Consider the following 21,881-nt stretch of genomic DNA (forward strand, 5'->3'; position numbering starts at 1 on the left):
CCCCCACAATTGTTAACGCCACCCCACGATCATTGTCAACCCGAAGCGTGGCGAGCGCAGCGAGCCCGCGAGGGGCGGCGGTACGCGTCCTCTGACCTTTTCATACCCCCACTATCCACGTCGGCGTGGAGTTGAGAATAGAATAGTGTGGCGAGCGCAGCGAGCCACCGAGCCCGAAGCGTGGCGAGCGCAGCGAGCCCCGCGAGGGGCCGCGGATACCTTCACAGGTAAACGCGTCCCTTCGCGGGCTTCACAGGTATCCGCGTCCCCTTGCGGGGCTCGCTGCGCTCGCCACGCTTCGGGCTATTCTCAACTCCACGCCGACGAGGATAGTGGGGGTATGAAAAGGTCGGAGGACGCGTACCGCCGCCCCTCGCGGGCTCGCTGCGCTCGCCACGCTTCGGGTTCACGTTGATCGTGGGGTGGCGTTAAAAATTGTGGGGGCCATTTAACACTTCAGGGGGACTATTAGGGCTCTGTGGCCCATTTTACATTGTTTCCTATGTAAAAATCGCGGCCATTGACGCATTTAACACTAAAATCGCGTCCAATCTGACTTTTAACATTGATCCCTATGGGAAAATCGCGGGCATCGCGTCGCACCCATTTTTTATGTGCATACAATGACCGCGATGCCCCGCGATTTTTTACCCCCGACGCCCGCGATGCCAATCGCGGGCGCCGTTCTAGGTAAAGAGTACCGGTGGTTGTAATTGTTATGAGTTTCATCATAGAGTGGACGATTATATTTGTTGTCCCTTGGTCTATTCCTGTTGTTATACATGTATCTCGAACGTTCGACCGTATGTGGTCTATTTCTTTGTTCCCTTCTTGGTTTAAATTCCATTCTAGGTTCTTTCCTTCGTTTTTGGTACTTTTGTCTCTCAGTTAATTGGTTCTTACGTGTCGGGGGTCTGTAGTCCTCCTCATTCTCTCTGGGGTACCTTTCATACCTATCTCTTTTTGATTCTTGCCTGACTGGGGAATTTATAAACGATGTACCCTCATCTGGATCCTCCTCAATTATTGAGTCTTCATTTTCATTTTCATTTTCATTTTCATCTCCTAGCCTCCTTTTTATCCCTGATGAATTTTCTGATTTTCCTGTCTACTGTTTGTCTCTCGTTCTTTTTGAGGTTTTGTACAATCTTACTTTCTAGGGTTTGGAATTCCTCTAATTTCTCAAACCTTACAGTTAGATCTCTATAGCCCTGGATTTCCTCGTCCAAGGTATTGAGTTCTTTTCTACGTTCTTCTATAATCAGGGATATAAGTGAAAAGGAACATTCTGTTATAATTCTGCCCCATTCCTTTTTGAAGGTTTCTGAGGCGGAGCTAAAAGAAGCTTCCTTTTTAATCCTTAAGCCCCGGGGTATTAGATCGTGGGCTAGATACTGTTCTAGAGTAACGGTCTCCCACCAGATCTTATTTTCTTTTAGGAGCACGTTCTCTAGTTTTCTCATCACATTCTCCAGACTTTCGTCTAGGAGTTCAATTTTTTCACCTCCATCTTTAAATAAATCCTCAAATAAAGTGCGTCTGCGATCTTTGTAAGTAAACATTATATGTGCAGCAGTGGTAGATACACTCGTGAAGAAATTGAAAGATATAGAAACATGGAAATGTGAGTGGATCAGATTCTGCGCAATAGGAGGCAGCTGGGATGTGTATTTTATAAGGGTGTTCTTCCTCACCCCAAAAATATAGGTAGAAAAAAGACAGACAAAATACCCTTCACCAGCGCCTCAATAAGCTAATAAGCAAAAGATTCAAGTACTTCCCTTTCTTATTGTCTTGGGGGAGTTCTTTCTGTGGTTAACATGCGGTTATATCCATATGTGAAGGAAGGATATGGTCATAGTATAACACCGTTTTAATGACACATATAATTGAAAACACTTTTAAAACAAATCCACATCTATTTAAAAAACAAACAGAGTATTGCACACAAAAACATAAAATATGTCCCCAATGGTCGAATCAAACAGCCAAAAGACTATTACCGGAGATGGTGCAACTGAGTGATTAGCTACAGTTCATATAGGGATTGTCATGCAGAATAGCAGCCCGTCAATAATGTAAGACGTGGTATCCGCACTGTGGGTTTCCACAGATGAGGAACCTGCATATGGTGTACAAATATCCCTAATACATCCAACAGTAAAAAAATTGGGGATATTACGATTAATGGAGTCAATAAAAAGATAAAAGAATTCATCACCTGCAATGTTAAAAATGTTGTCTATATAATTGAGTGCAGTTGCAATCTCTTCTATGTGGGTAGAACATCTAGACCCTTGAAAATCAGATTAGGAGAGCACATACGAAATATTAAAAAAGGCTTGGATACCCACTCTCTCTCTCTCAGCATTTTAAAATCCAACACAACTGTTCCCCCTCCCACATAAAAAAGTTTTTAGGTTTCAAACTGGTGGAGGGAGACAGAAGGAGAAGAGATACTGACACCCAATTAGCTAGAGCAGAGATGAGATTAATTTATGATTTTAACACACTGAAACCAAACGGCTTGAATGCCGATTTTGAACTTAAATGGTTTTTATAAATTTTTACTGCCTAGTTTTTTACAAGTGTATTGCTGCTAGATTTTTACAAGTGTTTTGCTGCTAGATTTTATACTGTATTTATCGTATTCTCATATTCATGCATAATCCTCGACTGATTGCCCCCCTTCTTTACGTTTTTACATTCTAAAGACAAGATGCACGGATACTAAGGGCGGAAGCGCGGTAACGGACTGGGGCTGAAGTGAGGGCGGAAGTAAGTAGCGTGCGCGCTTAGGGTAACCGGCGGTCCAGCCGGGACCCACAGCGCATGCGCGAATACTCCGGGGGAACCTGACCAAGCAGGAACTTTTCTTTGTCCCACACGACTAGACGGACATATTTACAGACGGACTCACTTGGGACAGGTAACTATGGGAACCGCGACACTTCCTGTGAGACGCACAGGACGGAAATGGAGACCCGCAAAACGGGTACTTAAAGCGATATGGAACACAGCACACAAATCATCTAGGAGCCTTGAGAAAGACCAGACGCTGGTCGAAACGCGTTGGCGCAACCTTGATGACCCTGATGGGAGAATAAACTGCCATTCACTACACCGAGGGATTGCTTTCGGATACAGGCTGCCCGGGCTGCTATTCTGCATGACAATCCCTATATGAACTGTAGCTAATCACTCAGTTCCACCATCTCCGGTAATAGTCTTTTGGCTGTTTGATTCGACCATTGGGGACATATTTTATGTTTTTGTGTGCAATACTCTGTTTGTTTTTTAAATAGATGTGGATTTGTTTTAAAAGTGTTTTCAATTATATGTGTCATTAAAACGGTGTTATACTATGACCATATCCTTCCTTCACATATGGATATAACCGCATGTTAACCACAGAAAGAACTCCCCCAAGACAATAAGAAAGGGAAGTACTTGAATCTTTTGCTTATTAGCTTATTGAGGCGCTGGTGAAGGGTATTTTGTCTGTCTTTTTTCTACCTATATTTTTGGGGTGAGGAAGAACACCCTTATAAAATACACATCCCAGCTGCCTCCTATTGCGCAGAATCTGATCCACTCACATTTCCATGTTTCTATATCTTTCAATTTCTTCACGAGTGTATCTACCACTGCTGCACATATAATGTTTACTTACAAAGACCGCAGACGCACTTTATTTGAGGATTTATTTAAAGATGGAGGTGAAAAAATTGAACTCCTAGACGAAAGTCTGGAGAATGTGATGAGAAAACTAGAGAACGTGCTCCTAAAAGAAAATAAGATCTGGTGGGAGACCGTTACTCTAGAACAGTATCTAGCCCACGATCTAATACCCCGGGGCTTAAGGATTAAAAAGGAAGCTTCTTTTAGCTCCGCCTCAGAAACCTTCAAAAAGGAATGGGGCAGAATTATAACAGAATGTTCCTTTTCACTTATATCCCTGATTATAGAAGAACGTAGAAAAGAACTCAATACCTTGGACGAGGAAATCCAGGGCTATAGAGATCTAACTGTAAGGTTTGAGAAATTAGAGGAATACCAAACCCTAGAAAGTAAGATTGTACAAAACCTCAAAAAGAACGAGAGACAAACAATAGACAGGAAAATCAGAAAATTCATCAGGGATAAAAAGGAGGCTAGAAGAGATGAAAATGAAAATGAAAATGAAAATGAAGACTCAATAATTGAGGAGGATCCAGGTGAGGGTACATCGTTTATAAATTCCCCAGTCAGGCAAGAATCAAAAAGAGATAGGTATGAAAGGTACCCCAGAGAGAATGAGGAGGACTACAGGCCCCCGACACGTAAGAACCAATTAACTGAGAGACAAAAGTACCAAAAACGAAGGGAAGAACCTAGAATGGAATTTAAACCAAGAAGGGAACAAAGAAATAGACAACATACGGTCGAACGTTCGAGATACATGTATAACAACAGGAATAGACCAAGGGACAACAAATATAATCGTCCACTCCATGATGAAACCCATAACAATTACAACCACCAACATGAAGAGAAAAGAGAAGATAGAAGATTGACATATGAGAGAAAGGATCCAACTTGGAGAAGAGGAAACCGCTTTGCCCTACTGGATAGAGAGATACCGTCTTTTTTAGGGAAAAGAAGATACCAGAACCAAGACAGATAAAACCGACGCATAGAGGAAAGAGGGGAGGACAGAGGAACAGAAGAGAAAGAAGGAGGAGAGAAAGAATCCCTAAAAAACAAAAACAAAAACAAAGACTTGGAACAAGCCCAACATCATCTAATGGACCCTTGGAAAAGGGACATGTAAAAATATTTAATATTAGCTCCCATACTCTCACCACTCATGAGACAAAAGTCCTTGAAAAAGGACTGAAATATGCCCCCTCAGCCCCAATAAATAAGTTCACGACATTTGTAGATATTAACAAGTTTGCCCGAAAGCTATGTCTTAAAAATTCTTTCATAAAGAAGATATACTCAATACAGCGGAGGTAGAAAGTACACCATCCACATCTTTCAAGCCGAAATCTACCTTTTTTCCTTCCCACATAAAGGGCAACTACATCAGCACATTCTGTACAATGGTACAAGAAGACGTAAGGAAATTGGATACTAAAATCAAACATCATAATTTAAATATGGGAGAAAGAAAGGCACTGAAAGATCTAAGGGAGAACACAAATATTGTTGTTAAACCAGCGGATAAGGGGGGAGGGGTCGTAGTAATGGATGCCACTTGGTATGAAATAGAAATTTACAGACAGTTGGAGGATTCAATAACATACCAAAAACTTAAAAGCGACCCAACAAAAAGAATTTTGGAAGATCTCCATAAATTAATCAAAAAATCCCAGGATAAAACCACTATAGGAAAGAATGAAGCAAAATTCTTATGGACCCCAGAACCAGTGACCCCCGTTATTTATATACTCCCAAAGGTCCACAAAGACCCGATAAATCCCCCCGGACGACCAATAGTAGCGGGAATCAGTTCAGTAACTGCTAATCTTTCTGAATTTATAGACTTCCACCTGCAACCCCTTGTTTTAGAAATCAAATCTCACTTAATAGACACCAAAGATTTATTACAAAAAATACCTACCTTCCAGTGGAATGATAACATGTTTTTAATTACAGCGGACGTAAAGTCCCTGTACACCATAATTAACCATGAAGACGGAATAAAAGTCACTACAACATGTTTACAAAGAAGCACTTTAAACCCTAATCTACAGGAGTTTTTAATCGAGGGTGTCACTTTCATTTTAAGAAATAATTATTTTATGTTCAAAGGGGATTACTTCTTACAGCGGGTCGGAACAGCTATGGGCACCAGGTTCGCCCCAAGTTATGCGAATATTTTTATGGGTCAATGGGAATTAGACTATATATGGCACAACAACCCATATGAGGCGAACCTGGTGACCTGGACCCGCTACATAGACGATGTTCTATTTTTATGGGCGGGGGATGAGGATTCTCTTAAAAACTTCTGCTGCTATTTGAATACAAATGATCTTAATATAAATTTCTCTTTTAATATTAGCAAGACAAATGTGGACTTTTTAGACATCACCATATTCAGTGAAGATAATCTCCTAAAAACTAAGTCTTTTTCCAAACCTACAGACTCTGGGAGTTACATCCATCTGACCAGTTGTCATCATGACAACTGGCTCAATTCGATCCCAATGGGACAACTGAAGCGGGTAAAAAGAAACTGTACTGATGATGCCACCTTTGAGGCCCAAGCAGAAAATATGGGAGAGAGATTCCGAGATAGCGGCTACAAAAAAGAAAATATAGAAAAAGCTATCGAGAATGTGAAGAAAATCGATAGAAAATTGCTGCTACAAAATAAATCAACCACACCACCTCTGGATGTCCAAACCAAACAAAAAGAGAAAAAGGAAAGCCTGAAATGGGCCTTCATAACTGATTTTAGTATCCAACACAAAAAACTGGAAAGATCAATCCAAAAGAACTGGGCAATTTTAAAGCAGGACCCAATCATTGGCACAGTGATCCCTGATAGACCGAAGTTTATCTATCGGAAAGCCTCCAACATAGGAAATGCCATCACCAAGAGCATCTACCCCGTCAATAATGTAAGGCGTGGTATCCGCACTGTGGGTTTCCACAGATGCGGATCCTGCATAGGGTGTACAAATATCCCTAATACATCCAACAGTAAAAAAATTGGGGATATTACGATTAATGGAGTCAATAAAAAGATAAAAGAATTCATCACCTGCAATGTTAAAAATGTTGTCTATATAATTGAGTGCAGTTGCAATCTCTTCTATGTGGGTAGAACATCTAGACCCTTGAAAATCAGATTAGGAGAGCACATACGAAATATTAAAAAAGGCTTGGATACCCACTCTCTCTCTCTCAGCATTTTAAAATCCAACACAACTGTTACCCCTCCCACATAAAAAAGTTTTTAGGTTTCAAACTGGTGGAGGGAGACAGAAGGAGAAGAGATACAGACACCCAATTAGCTAGAGCAGAGATGAGATTAATTTATGATTTTAACACACTGAAACCAAACGGCTTGAATGCCGATTTTGAACTTAAATGGTTTTTAATAATTTTTACTGCCCAGTTTTTTACAAGTGTATTGCTGCTAGATTTTTACAAGTACAAAAAGAGGAAAAAGAAAATCAGTTTTAACTAGGATGCACTCCTCATCCACATTGTCCCTTGGGACATAAAAGAAATTTTCGGTTTAATGTTCTTTATTGAAATGCAATTAAAGGTAAAAGGCCATCATTTATTTCAATAGGTCAATTGTATTAATTGTCCATGACATACCTTGTCATGGACAATTAATACAATTGACCTATTGAAATAAATGATGGCCTTTTACCTTTAATTGCATTTCAATAAAGAACATTAAACCGAAAATTTCTTTTATGTCCCAAGGGACAATGTGGATGAGGAGTGCATCCTAGTTAAAACTGATTTTATTTTTCCTCTTTTTGTACAGTTCAAATTATAAATCAGTTTGAGAGCACCCATATATAAAGAGAAACAATATATATAAAAAAGTTTCCTCTTTTGAGAATAATTCTCCATCCACAGGGATATAATCCCAATACACGACTTGGTGCGGGTCATACTGCCTGTGTGTGTGTGAACCAAGATTTTTACAAGTGTTTTGCTGCTAGATTTTATACTGTATTTATCGTATTCTCATATTCATGCATAATCCTCGACTGATTGCCCCCTTTCTTTACGTTTTTACATTCTAAAGACAAGATGCATGGATACTAAGGGTGGAAGCGCAGTAACGGACTGGGGCTGAAGTGAGGGCGGAAGTAAGTAGCGTGCACGCTTAGGGTAACCGGCGGTCCAGCCGGGACCCACAGCGCATGCGCGAATACTCCGGGGGAACCTGACCAAGCAGGAACTTTTCTTTGTCCCACACGACTAGACGGACATATTTACAGACGGACTCACTTGGGACAGGTAACTATGGGAACCGCGACACTTCCTGTGAGACGCACAGGGCGGAAATGGAGACCCGCAAAACGGGTACTTAAAGCGATATGGAACACAGCACACAAATCATCTAGGAGCCTTGAGAAAGACCAGACGCTGGTCGAAACGCGTTGGCGCAACCTTGATGACCCTGATGGGAGAATAAACTGCCATTCACTACACCGAGGGATTGCTTTCGGATACAGGCTGCCCGGGCTGCTATTCTGCATGACAATCCCTATATGAACTGTAGCTAATCACTCAGTTCCACCATCTCCGGTAATAGTCTTTTGGCTGTTTGATTCGACCATTGGGGACATATTTTATGTTTTTGTGTGCAATACTCTGTTTGTTTTTTAAATAGATGTGGATTTGTTTTAAAAGTGTTTTCAATTATATGTGTCATTATAACGGTGTTATACTATGACCATATCCTTCCTTCACATATGGATATAACCGCATGTTAACCACAGAAAGAACTCCCCCAAGACAATAAGAAAGGGAAGTACTTGAATCTTTTGCTTATTAGCTTATTGAGGCGCTGGTGAAGGGTATTTTGTCTGTCTTTTTTCTACACTGTTTAAACTGTACGCCTGACGAAGGAGCCTAGTGCTCCGAAACTGTTGCACAATAAAACTGAAGTTTTTCACCAAACTCCTGGAGTACCATGCGGTGTGTTGCCCAGCGTGGGACCCACCTACAAGTTTTCTCTCTCTCTATATATATAAAGGTTATTTATATATAACATCCTTGTTATTGGGTATATTTGCCTTAAATTTTAAAGATAATATCCTGATATGCTGGGCATCCCGAGTGTTACAGGAAAACTGTTCCGGTGGAATTGTATTTTTTGATATATGAAATGGTGAGCTCACCTGTACTTTGTTGTACTCTTTCTACAATCAAGTCCTAGACCAAAAGGTCTTCCCCCACATGTATTTTCTTTAAATATATTGTGATGTATTATGTAATTGTTTTTAATTAATGTAATTTTATAATAACATCATAAATCAGGCATTCCCAACCACGATCCTCAAGGCACACCAACAGTGCAGGTCTTAGTGATATCCAAGCTTCAGTACAGATGGTTTAATCAGAATCCCTCAGATACTAATTAAGTCACCTGTGCTCAAGCCTGGATATCTACAAAACCTGCACTGTTGGTGTGCCTTGAGGACTGTGGTTGGGAATGCCTGTCATAAATTGTAATAAATACGTTTAGTCAAAGGGAAAACTCTGGGAGGCAATGGAGTCATCTGCCGCCGGTCTCCTGCTCCCAAGGGGGCACCTCTAATTCCCTTTGAGTTTGGATCAGTTAATTGAAAGCAGTTGATATTGCTAATGTGGCTTATTCCCCCTTCTAACATAATTTTTTTAAGTGTCATACCCTGTATTAGACCCATGACCTTACTGGAGACAGATACCTTACTGATACCCCTTTCAGACAGAAAAATCCCAAAAACCCAGGTATTTCCCGGATACAAAAACCCGGGTACAACTAGGCAGCAAGGGGCTGACCCCCTTTCACACAGGAGCAAAAACCCGGGTATTTCCCATGTCGACCCCTTTCACACAGAAGCCAGATTTTTCCTGCAAAACTCTGTGTGTCATTAGAAAAGGACAGTTTTAAAGGCACACAGACATGACATCATGAAAAGTGGGAGGTGTCTGCTCACTGCATTGCATTAAACATGGCTGACAAGTTGCAGAACCTGGAGGTCATGAGTGCTCTGTGTGTTTTGCTGCTTACAGCAAATCAGAGCATTATGCAGATGCTTACACTGTGCTACCTGGCACAGTGTTATGCCAGGAGGAGGAAGGCACAATTTTTGGTGGAGAGGGCTTCCACTCGACGCAGGTATTTGCACCGGAGGAGAGCCCTGATTTTGTTCAGTGTTACCTCTATCCTGAAGTCTACAAGTGCCTCAAACCGGTCGTTGTGGGCCAGAGACCGCAGGCATGGAGAAGCTTTCTGGGAGACTGTGGAAGCTTTTGCACCTGAGCAGTGGCTGGCACATTTTCGGATGTCACGAGCTACATTCTACTACCTGCTGGAACTGGTCACCCCTGCACTTACAAGGGGATGCACCAATTATCGGAAAACCATCGAGCCATGCAGGAGACTGGGGATTGTGTTGTGGTGGTACGCAACACCAGGGGAATACCGTACCATCTCATGTCTGTTTGGTGTGGGCATTTCTACGGTGTGTGTTCTAGTGCGGGAAGTGACACAGGCATTGTTGGAGAGCCTTTACAAGCGTTTCATCTGCTTACCACAAGGCAACCGACTGGATGAGACCATAACAGGTTTTCTGCGAAGAGGCTATCCGCAGTGTGCTGGAGCCATCGATGGGACACACATACCCATTATTGCACCCCCAGATAACCCAGCAGATTACCATAACCGTAAAGGTTGGCACTCCATCATCTTGCAGGCTGTGGTGGACCATAAGTATTGGTAAGTAGTACAGTATGCAGTATTTACATTAGTGATATGATTGGGCCGCACTGTATATTGTTAAACACAAATAAATTTTCTGTTCAGTTTCACAGATGTCTACATTGGCTGGCCTGGTCGTGCTCATGACTCACGGGTACTTGCCAATTCGGACTTGTTCCAGATCGCGGAGGAGAAGAGAGGTGGCTGGTTGTTCCCTAGAGAGGTAACTTTGTCTATTTTTAAAAATGTGCTCTTTAACCACTACACTTGCCACCTATACAATTCTAATGGTTTTTTTTATACCGTTACAGTGGTCAAAGTTTGTATCCGGGGTGGAGATCCCAGTCCATATTATTGGAGATGCGGCATACCCTTTGAGGCGTTGGCTTATGAAGGGCTTCACGCAACATACCCCACTGTCTACTGACCAAGTCCACTACACCCACACTCTGAGCTCGGCTCGAATGGTGGTGGAAAACGCCTTTGGAAGACTAAAGGGGCGATGGCGGTGTCTACTGAAGAGGAATGACATTGCCATTACCCTGGTTCCAGATGTGGTGGCAGCTTGCTGCATTCTGCACAATGTGTGTGAGCTACAGAAAGAGAACTTTTTACCTGAGTGGAATGTGGAGGACTATGACCTGGCTGATACCCCTGTCGAATCAGCAGGGTACGAGGGTGAGACAAGTTGTTCCACTGCTGAGGTTATCCGTAACACCCTCACTATTAACTTACAGAGTATGACACAGTAGAAGTAGAAGGACACATTGGTTGGATGTTTGAAAGAACTTGTTTTATTTTTCACAAAATATGTTTTATGCTTGTTAGTTCACTTTTAAATATAAAATGTTTTCAAATATATCTTTAGTGGTCATAAATACCCTTTCAACACTGAAACAACATTGAACTATTGCAACACGAGGTAGAATAAGTATTTAGCATAGGTCTTCTATCAGTGGTGGGTGAATAGGTTGTGCTGCCATCCAAGCTGGTATTGTATAGGGGAGACACACACCTAGTCTGACTGTCCAGCAGCCACACATTTTCATCCGGCACTGTATAGTCTTAAACACTTGTATTTGCAATATTTTGTACCTGTAGGGCAATTCGAAACACTCTGGCTCCTGCCGGGCAGTGAAAACCCGCACGGCCAGGAATCTGTGCCACACACAGCAGTTTACAATGATGGGATCCGGCTGAAACCAGGCGGCCTGGGTGAATGGTCACATCTGTGCCCATTATTAACTACGGTGTGTGGCACGGCTTCCTGGCCGTGCGGGGTTTCGCCATCCGACAGGAGTCGGAGTGTGTGAAATAGCCCTTAGTACACCCCAAAAAAATATAAATATATAAATATAAGCCCCAAACAGGGAATTTTTTTATTGCCTTAAAGATAAAGAAGAAGGCATACTGTGTACACATTATAGATTATGTTCAGCCACATATCTAGAGTATACTCTATTTGTACACATTTAAATAAAAAAAAGTTTGAGAACTTTGATTCAGCTCCAAACTGAAGAACCAAATGAGCTTTTTTGAGGCTCATAAACTAAAGAACCACAATACTCTACTGTGTACATCAAAATGGAACACAGCATTTAACGAGCCTTGTAAGTGCCACTCTTTAAGCAAGAAAAATTGAACGAGCCCAGAAAAAATATAAAAAGAACAACCATATAGCAACATTACTACAAATGCCTGTAGGCAGTGCTGATTACAGTGCTAACAGGAGTGTTATGATTACTGGCATTCACTGAATCATCAGCATAATTTTTCACATTGCCATATTGCCTACTATATCCTGTGCCATTAACAGTATCATGCACTGTCTCCTGTGGACTGGTATTGGCATGTGCCCTACTTGGCTGTGTGGCATGTGAAAAATGATTGCCCATGTTTTCAGTATAACTACGCCCTTGGCCCTGCACAGTAGTTTGGCTTGAATTTGAAGGCATAAATGTATGGCCTCTGTGTGGTGGATTACAATAATCACCCTCAGCGTACGGACTACACAGCTTGTAAGGGTGCGGATTCTGTAATGTAGACACCATATTGGTAAGGAAGGTCATCTGTGCATCTCGATTTTCACGCGCTATGCGTTCGTGCAGACCCACCAACTGTGTGAGAAAGGAATCTTGCAACTGTCTCTCGTTGTCAAAGAAGCGCTGCAGTCGGGCATCCTCTTGAGTTTGAAATTCAAGATCGGACTCTCGGAGATGATCTACCAGGATTCTTGACATTGAGCGCGTAGCAAGCTCCATCTTTGACGGTTTTTTCTTCCTTGCAGGTACATCAAATACTAAAAATAAAGGAAAAATCATTACAATCGAATAGCTGCCATGCCAGTGTGTATATATATATATATATATATATATATAGGGTCGTTTTAGGCGGCACTCCGACGTCTTTCACAAGAATTATGACCACGCAATTATCATCAAGATCTTTCGAGTTTAATGCTCGTCATCAGGATATATATATATATAGAGAGAGAGAGAGAGAGAGAGACTACTACTGGTTCCCACAATACCCCTCTCCAGGGCACACCACACGTGTGCTGTAGTAGTGGGTGCGGGGTTGTTACCTGTGTTACAGTGGGACTACAGGTCCCAGGAAGCCTGCAACACATGCTGATACTTGTGAGAACCACAGGTACCAGCATGTGGGGCATTAAAGGCCTGCTGATACCTATAGCCCCCTGTACATCTATTAAAATAGATACACAAACAATACTTGAAAAACTTACTGTTACGACGCAACGTTGGGGTCTCAGTCTGTGCAGGAGTGGGTGTCCCAGATGGAGTAATGGTGCTGGCTCCACTGTCCTCAACCTCAGCCTCTATTGGATCAATTGTGTCCTCCATGGCAGCAATAGGATCAGGGATGCTGTTGTCTATGCTGTCTTCCAACTCCATTATAGGTGGGCAAGATGGGCTGCATTCTGGAGTTATGCTCCGTGATGAAGCTGCACTGGATGATGATATGGCAACAGGGTTCACCAGGGCAGAATTGCCAAAGACCTCGTTACATTGGTCGAAGTAAACCCATTCCATCCTCCCAGCACCACTTTTCCTCCTGTTGTTGTCACAAACTTTGTTGTAGTACCTGCGCAGAGCTTTTAGTTTGTTGACCACCTGCTGCTGGGTACGCACAATGCCCCTTGAAGTGAGGACCTTGGCAATATTGGTGAAGACTACAGCGTCCTTCACTGTGCCAGTAATCTGTTTTCGGATTTCTTCCTCCCCTCTGACACTGAGCAGCTCACGGATCTCCTCATCTTTCCAGTGTGCCATGGCCATTTACTGCTGCGCTGCACGCCTCTGCCACGTGCGCTCAGCCAATCAGGGAACCTGTAAAGATCAGCCAATCATGCAGCGCCATGCTGCACAGCCAATCAGCATGATTTTTCAATAGTCGGGAGAAAAACACGGGTCGGACCCTTTCACACAGCCGCAAACACGTGTCTGACACGGGAAAAACCCAGGTAAATACCTAGGTCGAAGTCCCGGAACTTCAGACCCGTGTTGACCCTTTCAGACAGAAGAAAAACCCGTGTCGACACGGCAAGAGCAGGGAAATTACCGGGTCTTTTTTTCTGTCTGAAAGGGGTATGAATGAGCTATTTGGGGGAGCACCAGTACTTACCTGGCCTCCGGGCAACTGGGGTGAACTTACGCCACTGCGTTTAGTCACACTACAGCAATATTTTTATTTAGCTTGCACACACCTGTCACCCCCATGCGCAGTCTTATTTCTATACTAATATATGTATGGGCACTGATGAGGGCCGATTCAGACCGAAACATACGGCCCATAGTAATTGGTAAAGGGGCATATGTGGGCCTGAATTCTGAGAAATAAAAAGGTTGGAAATGCACCCTGCCACAACTTCTGTCCGGTTGCTCCCAACTATGTATTATTTAACATGATTTTCACATTGATCAGATAATTACTTATGTATCATGTTCTTCTGATGTGTAGTTTAATTACAAATGTTTTGGTTATTTGGATATTTTTGTAAAAAAAAACAAACGTCTAACAAAGATTACAAAATGGATTTGTGAATTTGGAATTTAAAAAAAAAGTATAATAAAAATAATTAACATTGTATTACTGTGATTAAAATAAAATGCATATAAATCTAAAAATAGCTACAGTAACCAGTGGGAGGTGAGGCAGAGGAAGCATATTTGCCCCTATTTCCCTGCTATTATCTTTACACTTCATAGTTAAACTCGGTGTTTACACTGTTATACCATTTGCTAGCATTAAGTACGGATGGGAATAACAGGCTGTGAGCAAGACAGACAGCAGCAGCTACAGGTACCTAGGGGGGTCAGTACCAGGGATAGCTGCTGAGCGCAAAGCCAGCAAGGTGTATATAGTAGTCTACATTAGAAGAACATAGGCAGTTAGTGACGTCAGTGATCCGGACACGCGTTCCGTAGCCACGCCCCTCTTCTTACACTGACTCCCCTCACAGCCAATGAGTGGCTGGAGAGTAGGCGCTATATTCGACGTCACATCCAGCGACTCGTCCACCCAAACAGAATGGTGAATTGCCCACCGGAGCCGGCGTGGGGCGGAGCTACGCTTTCTGACGTCAGACTTCTTGCAGCCAATCAAACAGCAGGTCGGCCAGACGCCGCCAAGCTCGGTTTTTTGTTTGAGGTGACGGGAAGGGAGGATACAGCGAGAAGAGGAAGGGAAGAAGGGCCGGGGCGGACGGCTGCAGTGTGCACACGCAGGGAGGACGGATATTTCCCGGGGAACGCACTCCGACAGCCGAGGCTACGCGAGCGACTGCAACCTCGCGCGCCTTCTGGCGGCAGTGTGCGCGGAATACCGCGTGCGAGGTGGCGGAGCTCCCGCGGCGGCCGCAGGCGCTGGGTGCTGACAGGCTGGGTTTGGGGTGACGGGGCCCTTATCCCCTGCCGCGCAGTAAGTGGGCAAGCTGCAGCCGCCGATAATGCTGCACCCCAGCTGCCTGCCCCTGCCCGCGCTTGTGCCTCTCTCTCCGTGACATCCTCTGCCGCCAGCCCCCGGTGTAATCGTTCTCTCCGCACCTTTCGCATGAGCCGTCTTGCTTCACCCGTGACTGTCTCTGAGGCGCAGCGCTGACAAAACTGGAGCTGCCGCTCGGAGGTGGGTGTCCTCCCCGGGGCTCTCACCTGCCCCAGTAGCGGTCACACTGATCTGCACCATTACCCCCCTGCTCGGGGTCTTTTGTTTACATCTCTCTGCTGCTACCACCTCTGTGGGTGTGAGGCCGGCGCCCTTTCCCCAGAGCTGCCTGCTCCGAAGTCCCCGAGCAAAGTGACCGGCAGCAGCCCGGGCAGTGACAGGTTATTGTGTGCCTGCGCCATGACAGAGCCGGGCACCGGGCTGTGGGTTAAAATGGCTGCCTGTGTGTAGTGCTGCGCCCCAGCTGCACGGAGGGGTGACGGCTGTGCATCGTGTGACTGCAGGGTGCTGTGAGTGTTCCCCTTTACTGCTGATCAGTGGCCCATTCTCCGAGCTGTTACTGAGGCCCATCACCTGTGCCTCTAGGGCTATTCCCCGAGGGTTGGTTAGGCTTGCATCATGGTGAGGGGGGTTATCTGTCATTAGTACACAGCAGTGGTCTCCAGGCCGGATGGTGGTATTTGGAATATACTTTTAGTGGGTTGAAAACTACAAGTCTCCTAACTCTTAAGGGCCTATTTGCTATGTTGATGTCCTAGTTTCCTGTTGGCTCCAGTTCTTAGACCTCCTCTTCCTCTATGCATGGTGACTTGGTGAGGAGGGAATATCCTTGCCCCTGGACTAGGGGTACATCTGTAGGTGTTTGCAAAGTTTATCTCCCACGGTCTGGTGCGTGATTGTGGTTCTGATCCCCTTCCATCTGTATTCAATGCTGGCTGTGGCACGTGTGTTGTGTTTTTTCATTAGACTCCATCCTCCCTCCCAGATGCATGCAGGATCCTTTGCTGTAAGTGTTCTGTGTGTCCTCGGCTTATTTTGGAAATGGATGGGAGGGGAGTGGAGCAGAAATACAATCCTCTAACCTGAAGTGACCCCAAATAAGCTTACAATCGTACTGAGGAGATACGGGGGTAAAACTGTGTGGGGCTAAGTGCCAGGGTGGCATTTTCCAGCCAGGAGAATAATTGTGTTATAATTGTCAGTCAGAATGGTGCAGAGTTCATTTTTTCTAATTTTATTAAAGAATAAACTCCTTAATTCCTTATGTAATGTTGATGTATGTATGGCAAATAGTGCTATGTGGTTGAGGCCTCCCACGACTTTTACTTCTGTGAAGATTTTGACTGTTCAGACTTGTCTCATAGCAGCAAAGAGGCCTAACTATAGGGGTTTTCAGGTTTTTGGTTTTATGCTTCAAAGAGCAGCCAAGCTTTGGAATGGGCAATGAAATGTGCACAATGTGCTATCATATGTACTGTATGTTGTGATTGTTCTTTGTACTGTGGCTTGTCATTGTTTTGAATACTTATGTAATTTTTTTTTTCATCTGTATTTAACTTGCTAATAGTTTACCTGCTGCTAGAACAGGGGTGGGGAACCTCAGGCCCGTTGGCTGTATGCGGCCCCCGTAGCCGTCCCGAGTAGCCTGCCCGGTGGCTTTGCCGGGAGTCAAGTACAGGGGAATTCTGTACGAGAAATCTTTACATATGGCCTCCGAAGGATTTTTTTCCCCATATAAATGGCCCACAAAAAAGGTTCCCAACCCCTGTGCGAGATCATGAAAGATAGGCTAAAATTCTCACTGCAGCTATGCCATAGATTTATAATTGAATACATACATAATTGCATTGAATATTCCTAATTTGTCTAATCTTTGAATCTTAAAATTGTGCAGCCTGTCTCAGAATATTTGCAACATATGCTAAATGTAAACACTTTTCTTTTTAACAGAAGATTCAACTTGGTGGTGGTCCTGCTTCCTTGAGCTAGTTGCATTAGTTTCAAGTATCTGGTATCATGGCAAAAGATGTAAGTATGTTCTGTGTTTTTAACAATCATTGTATAATTTAGGGTAGATTTTAATCCTATAAGTAAAAGGTTTTAATTATGACTTTTTAAATGTATGTATTCACCATTCAATAAATGTGTATAATCGGTTAGTCTTGGCATTTGTCGTTATGGTAGCTTTGCAGTAAATTGTACCGACTTGTGTTGTCCCCATGCACTGTACTATAAATATGTATAGTGTACATAATTCGGTACACCCTGTTAGAACAATTTAAGGTTTCCTTCCATGGGATCCACAACATTGTGTTTTCAGTGTGGTTCTAGCTATCCTCTACTAGCCTTTTCTTTTTGGTTCTGTTCCACCAATGCTGAGAGTGAAAACAAAGCAGCTGTGCATTAAAGCTTCTGCTTTGTTTTGTAGTGTCTAGTGGTTCCATTTACAGCTAATGCATCAGGTCTTGCCTGCTCAAGAGACATTGCTGGGTATTCGGTAAGGACTGGGCTCCTTTAGGAGTGGTCCCCTGCAAGCTATATATACTACATCAGGTAGAAGAATTGGTACTTGTGAGTTATCTGGGCGTCCGATTTTTTGATTGTATGCCTTAAGTTAAGGCATACAATCAGATGCGATGCGATATCGCATCGCATGCGACCATCGGATGCGATGACCCGATTTTTCCATAGGAATCAATGTTAAAATGGACTGAGTCCATTTTAACATGGAATTCAATGGGAAAAAGGGGTCCTTTTCATACCCCTACTATCCAAGTGGGCATGGAGTTGGATATAAACCTGTGGCGAGCGTAGCGAGCCACCGAGCCCGAAGCGTGGCGAGCGAAGCGAGCCCCGCGAGGGGACGGTATTCCGTGTCCCCTCGCGGGGCTCGCCACGCTTCGGGCTCGGTGGCTCGCTACGCTCGCCACAGGTTTATATCCAACTCCATGCCCACTTGGATAGTAGGGGTATGAAAAGGACCCCTTTTTCCCATTGAATTCCATGTTAAAATGGACTCAGTCCATTTTAACATTGATTCCTATGGAAAAATCGGGGCATCGCATCCGATGGTCGCATGCGATGCGATGTCCCGATCCGACCCGATTTAAAAATCGGACGCCCGGATAACTCACAAGTACCGAAGAATTGGACAAAAAAAGTTTAAAAGGGGTTTTTGGTGTTTTTTTTTTTTTTTTCTCACAAGCAGTATTAAAATGGTTGGTGGTAATACAGAAGAGTGGTGTAAAGACTTCTATTGTACTACATGCTTTCAAATTGTGGTTCTCTTTGTAGATCAGGAAGTTCCAGCACACCTACTTCGGTTGATAATAGACATGAACCATAGTCACGAGGTGCCTTGCCTGCTTGGAGCACTAATAAATAATAGTATGAGGAGAGTGCTATTGCTAGTGGGTGAAGATAGGGGTACTGTTTTTACTGCAAGTTAATATACAGGAATCCAAGTCTGCTTCAAATTACGGTAGGAAAATGCTCACTCATACATGTGACATGTATGAGTGAGCATTTTCCTACCGTAATTTGAAGCAGAATTCCTAAACTATAAGTTTCAGTTTCTTCTTTTGGGCAGATGTTTACATTTTTAGTTTTCCATATTTCCTTCTTTTGTTTTCCTTGGAAAGGATATACAGAATGACCAGGCTAATGGCAAATTGATATATTTAATACATTAGGCTTAAGGATGATGTTATAATTTCATAATGATCATACAAACTCTTGGAAAGGATCAGTTCATCGTAAAGGTACTGCAGTAGATATCGCTAATATTTCCTGCTTACCTTTCTCTCAAGATCCTTTCCACAGTACACCTACACTAGTATGAAGACCTTCATTGATCAAAGTCCAAAAACTGAAAGTATTTTGTTTTTTGACTGACAGCCTACAATTGTTTTTTAGATGGCTTTGTTTTCCGGAGCCAAACTTATTGTCGGGGGTCCATTTGGAAGCTCTTCCTGATCAGACCTACTCAGTGTACAGCCATGGACCTCGCTGACTTTAAACTATTACCTGGTGTGGTCGCATTGGATGCAACCAAGCTAGGCTGGGCTTTAGCTACCATAGTTGTATCTGATGCTGCTGGAAGATAATGCAGGAGCAGCTGACAGTCTCACAAGGACTTCCTGGTCCCGCTGAACCCATGGCTCTGCTCCCTGTGCCTGCTGGATGCAGTGATCGTCCAGCCTGGTGGCACGCTCTCCCATGCCCTTGTATAAACAAAGGAGCCCTGCTGTGCAGTCAGCTGCTGCTCTCCTCTGCAGCTGCTGGAGAAATTTATCAGTGATAGTAGAAAGAGAATTAAAAGCATTTAAACAAAAACACTACATTGAGGGCGTCTACACACAAGGAGATGTTCTGAGCGATGCTAGAGCTCTGCAAAATTGCTCAGCACACAGCGATTGTGTCAGCGCTGTGTGCTGATCGATCTTTCAGGGCCAGTGTTCTCCGGTGAGAACACTGGCCCAGCCCGGTGATTAAGTAGATTTATCTAGCATGCTGGATATTTATTGCCAGGGAATAGGGACGCATAGGGCCACGCATTGCTATTGGCAATGTAAACGGAGTGATGTAGGGGCAATTTCCAAGCCGTCTAGTGAGAGCGCTTAGAAAATACCCTGAAATTGCCCCGTGTGTAGGCCCCATAAAAGAGTTTGGCTTTTGTCCCCTATATTAACAATTGCACCAACAAAACTAAGAGCAATAAGTCCAGACTTAATGCAATATAGTTGGTGTGGGCTACAATTATTAAATAATTTAACCTGTGTATTTGTGGGATTGGAACACCTGGATGAGAGTAATGCTATATTTATCTGGTGAAAAGAAAAATCGGTACTTATGTATTATCTGGGCTCCCATGTTAAATGCACCCCATTTTTTCATACCCCTACTATCCAACTACGCATGGAGTTGATTTTATATAGTGTGGCGAGCGCAGCGCGCCACCGTGCCCGAAGCGTGGCGAGTGGACAGGGTAGCATAAGAAAAAACGGGAGCCCAGATATTACATAAGTACCGAAAAATCTGGAAATATATCAGAGCAAGTGACAATCAAAAACTTGCCCCTAAACTCTGGAAAATGGACAGTGGTCATTCAGACAAATTGGTTAAAACCGTTTGTAACAAATTTATGCAAAAAATCGGTTTATCTATTTCTCCGTCATGCAGCAGGAGACACTGCTGTCAGTTAAGTATGGGGATGGAGTAGGTGTTCTGGAAGAGTCAGCACTTTAAGAATTTTTATGTGGCAGGCTCAAAGTTATAAAATAACAATCAGGATTTATTATAAAATAAACTGGTAAATGATTTAGATTATAAAATGACTCATGAAACCTAAAACATAACAATTCTGCAAATAACTTCACATCCACAATTAGCTTAATTATGCAAGCTGAATTAATTTTAGGGTGCTGTACTCCAACTCCTAGTAATGTCCCGTTTGATCTCAGGGGAGCTCTTCACACCAAAAAGTCACAAAATAATTTAACTGTGCATGTTAATATTGGGAATAATGTGCCCAGGAAATGAATTACCGTTTAGTTGGAACAATAAAGACAGAGCTGGAGTTCTCTGATTCCGCCCGTTCAGGGTATTAGGTTGACATGGTTATCTCCCACCTGGAGTGGGCTAAGCAGTCTCTGTATATACACAAATAAGAAAATAAGGTGTGCCCACTGGCGAAATGGATAACAACTTACACAATTTGAATAAATTGGCAGTCACAATATCTATAAAGAGAAAAAAATCATAGTGCAACAATGTCTGTATTGGTTGCTAATTGAATGTTGATACAGGCCACTCACATATTAGATGTTAAGTCTGCGCATGTAACATGGTCTTTTAGTTCTCTTTTTCTTCCTCAGGTAAGCCCACCTTGAGGGACTTTTTAAAGAAATCGATAGCGCAAGTATTGTTTGGTGTAAACGAATAACAATTTTAATGGATAAAAGGTTAAAAGCATATCACCCAAAGCAGGGTAGAATCTCGGTCCTGGTCAGTCCACCTGATTAGAGTAAAGATTTTTTTAACTCGCCCTTGCAGGTCCCCGTCCGGTCCATTCGGTAATGGTAAAAGCTTAAGCGCGCTTTCGGGCTACCAGAGCCCTTCCTCAATACGCTTCTGAGGAAGGGCTCTGGTAGCCCGAAAGCGCGCTTAAGCGAAACCTGCAGCGGCCCCAAGGCACTGTGGAGCCGCATCCGGACGCCAGGGACCTGATAAGGTAAACGTGCTCCCCGCTGGTAGCGCACGCGATAGTGCTTACGGGGGCATTGCGGCTGCAGCAGTTCGGTGGGGGAGGGGACCGCCGTCTGCGCTGACAATGGTTTGTGGGCAGTGGTGCCAGGTATGAGGGGCTGCCCGGTGCGTGCCGGATCCCTGCCATTTTTACCGGCGCCGCATGTGGACATCTCACTGGGGGCCATTTGTCAGCAGGAGGAGAAGGCTCCCCCCACATCAGCCTCTCCACCCGGGG

At 43.6% G+C, this 21,881-nt stretch overlaps 2 protein-coding genes and 1 long non-coding RNA gene across 6 annotated transcripts in view; 2 read left to right on the forward strand and 1 right to left on the reverse strand.

Moving 5' to 3' along the window:
• The first annotated feature begins 10,311 nt into the window (after nt 1-10,311).
• Nucleotides 10,312-10,847, forward strand: LOC146057465 (uncharacterized). Its single transcript, XR_014469726.1, has 3 exons — nt 10,312-10,450; nt 10,538-10,655; nt 10,744-10,847. It is a non-coding gene; the product is annotated as an uncharacterized LOC146057465 (long non-coding RNA).
• A 411-nt stretch (nt 10,848-11,258) lies between these two features.
• On the reverse strand, nt 11,259-15,405 carry LOC146057464 (uncharacterized). The gene is made up of 2 exons (XM_083168727.1): nt 13,179-15,405; nt 11,259-12,731 (listed from the first exon to the last, which is right to left on the reverse strand). The coding sequence occupies exons 1-2, from the start codon at nt 13,729-13,731 to the stop codon at nt 12,121-12,123; spliced, it is 1,164 nt and encodes a 387-aa protein (XP_083024853.1). The 5' UTR covers nt 13,732-15,405; the 3' UTR covers nt 11,259-12,120.
• The window catches only part of TFDP1 (transcription factor Dp-1), an 88,780-nt gene continuing 81,862 nt past the window's right edge, over nt 14,964-21,881 (forward strand). Inside the window, exons 1-2 of one of the 4 annotated variants that reach the window (XM_083168723.1) lie at nt 14,964-15,065; nt 17,348-17,425. In XM_083168723.1, the coding sequence (XP_083024849.1) occupies nt 17,414-17,425 (12 nt within the window). In that variant the 5' untranslated portion in view covers nt 14,964-15,065; nt 17,348-17,413. The other 3 variants (XM_083168722.1, XM_083168725.1, XM_083168724.1) reach the window with 3 other exon arrangements.

This window comes from Crinia signifera, chromosome 2 (assembly GCF_055691185.1).
Source record: "Crinia signifera chromosome 2, ASM5569118v1, whole genome shotgun sequence".
Taxonomy (NCBI): Eukaryota; Metazoa; Chordata; class Amphibia; order Anura; family Myobatrachidae; genus Crinia; species Crinia signifera.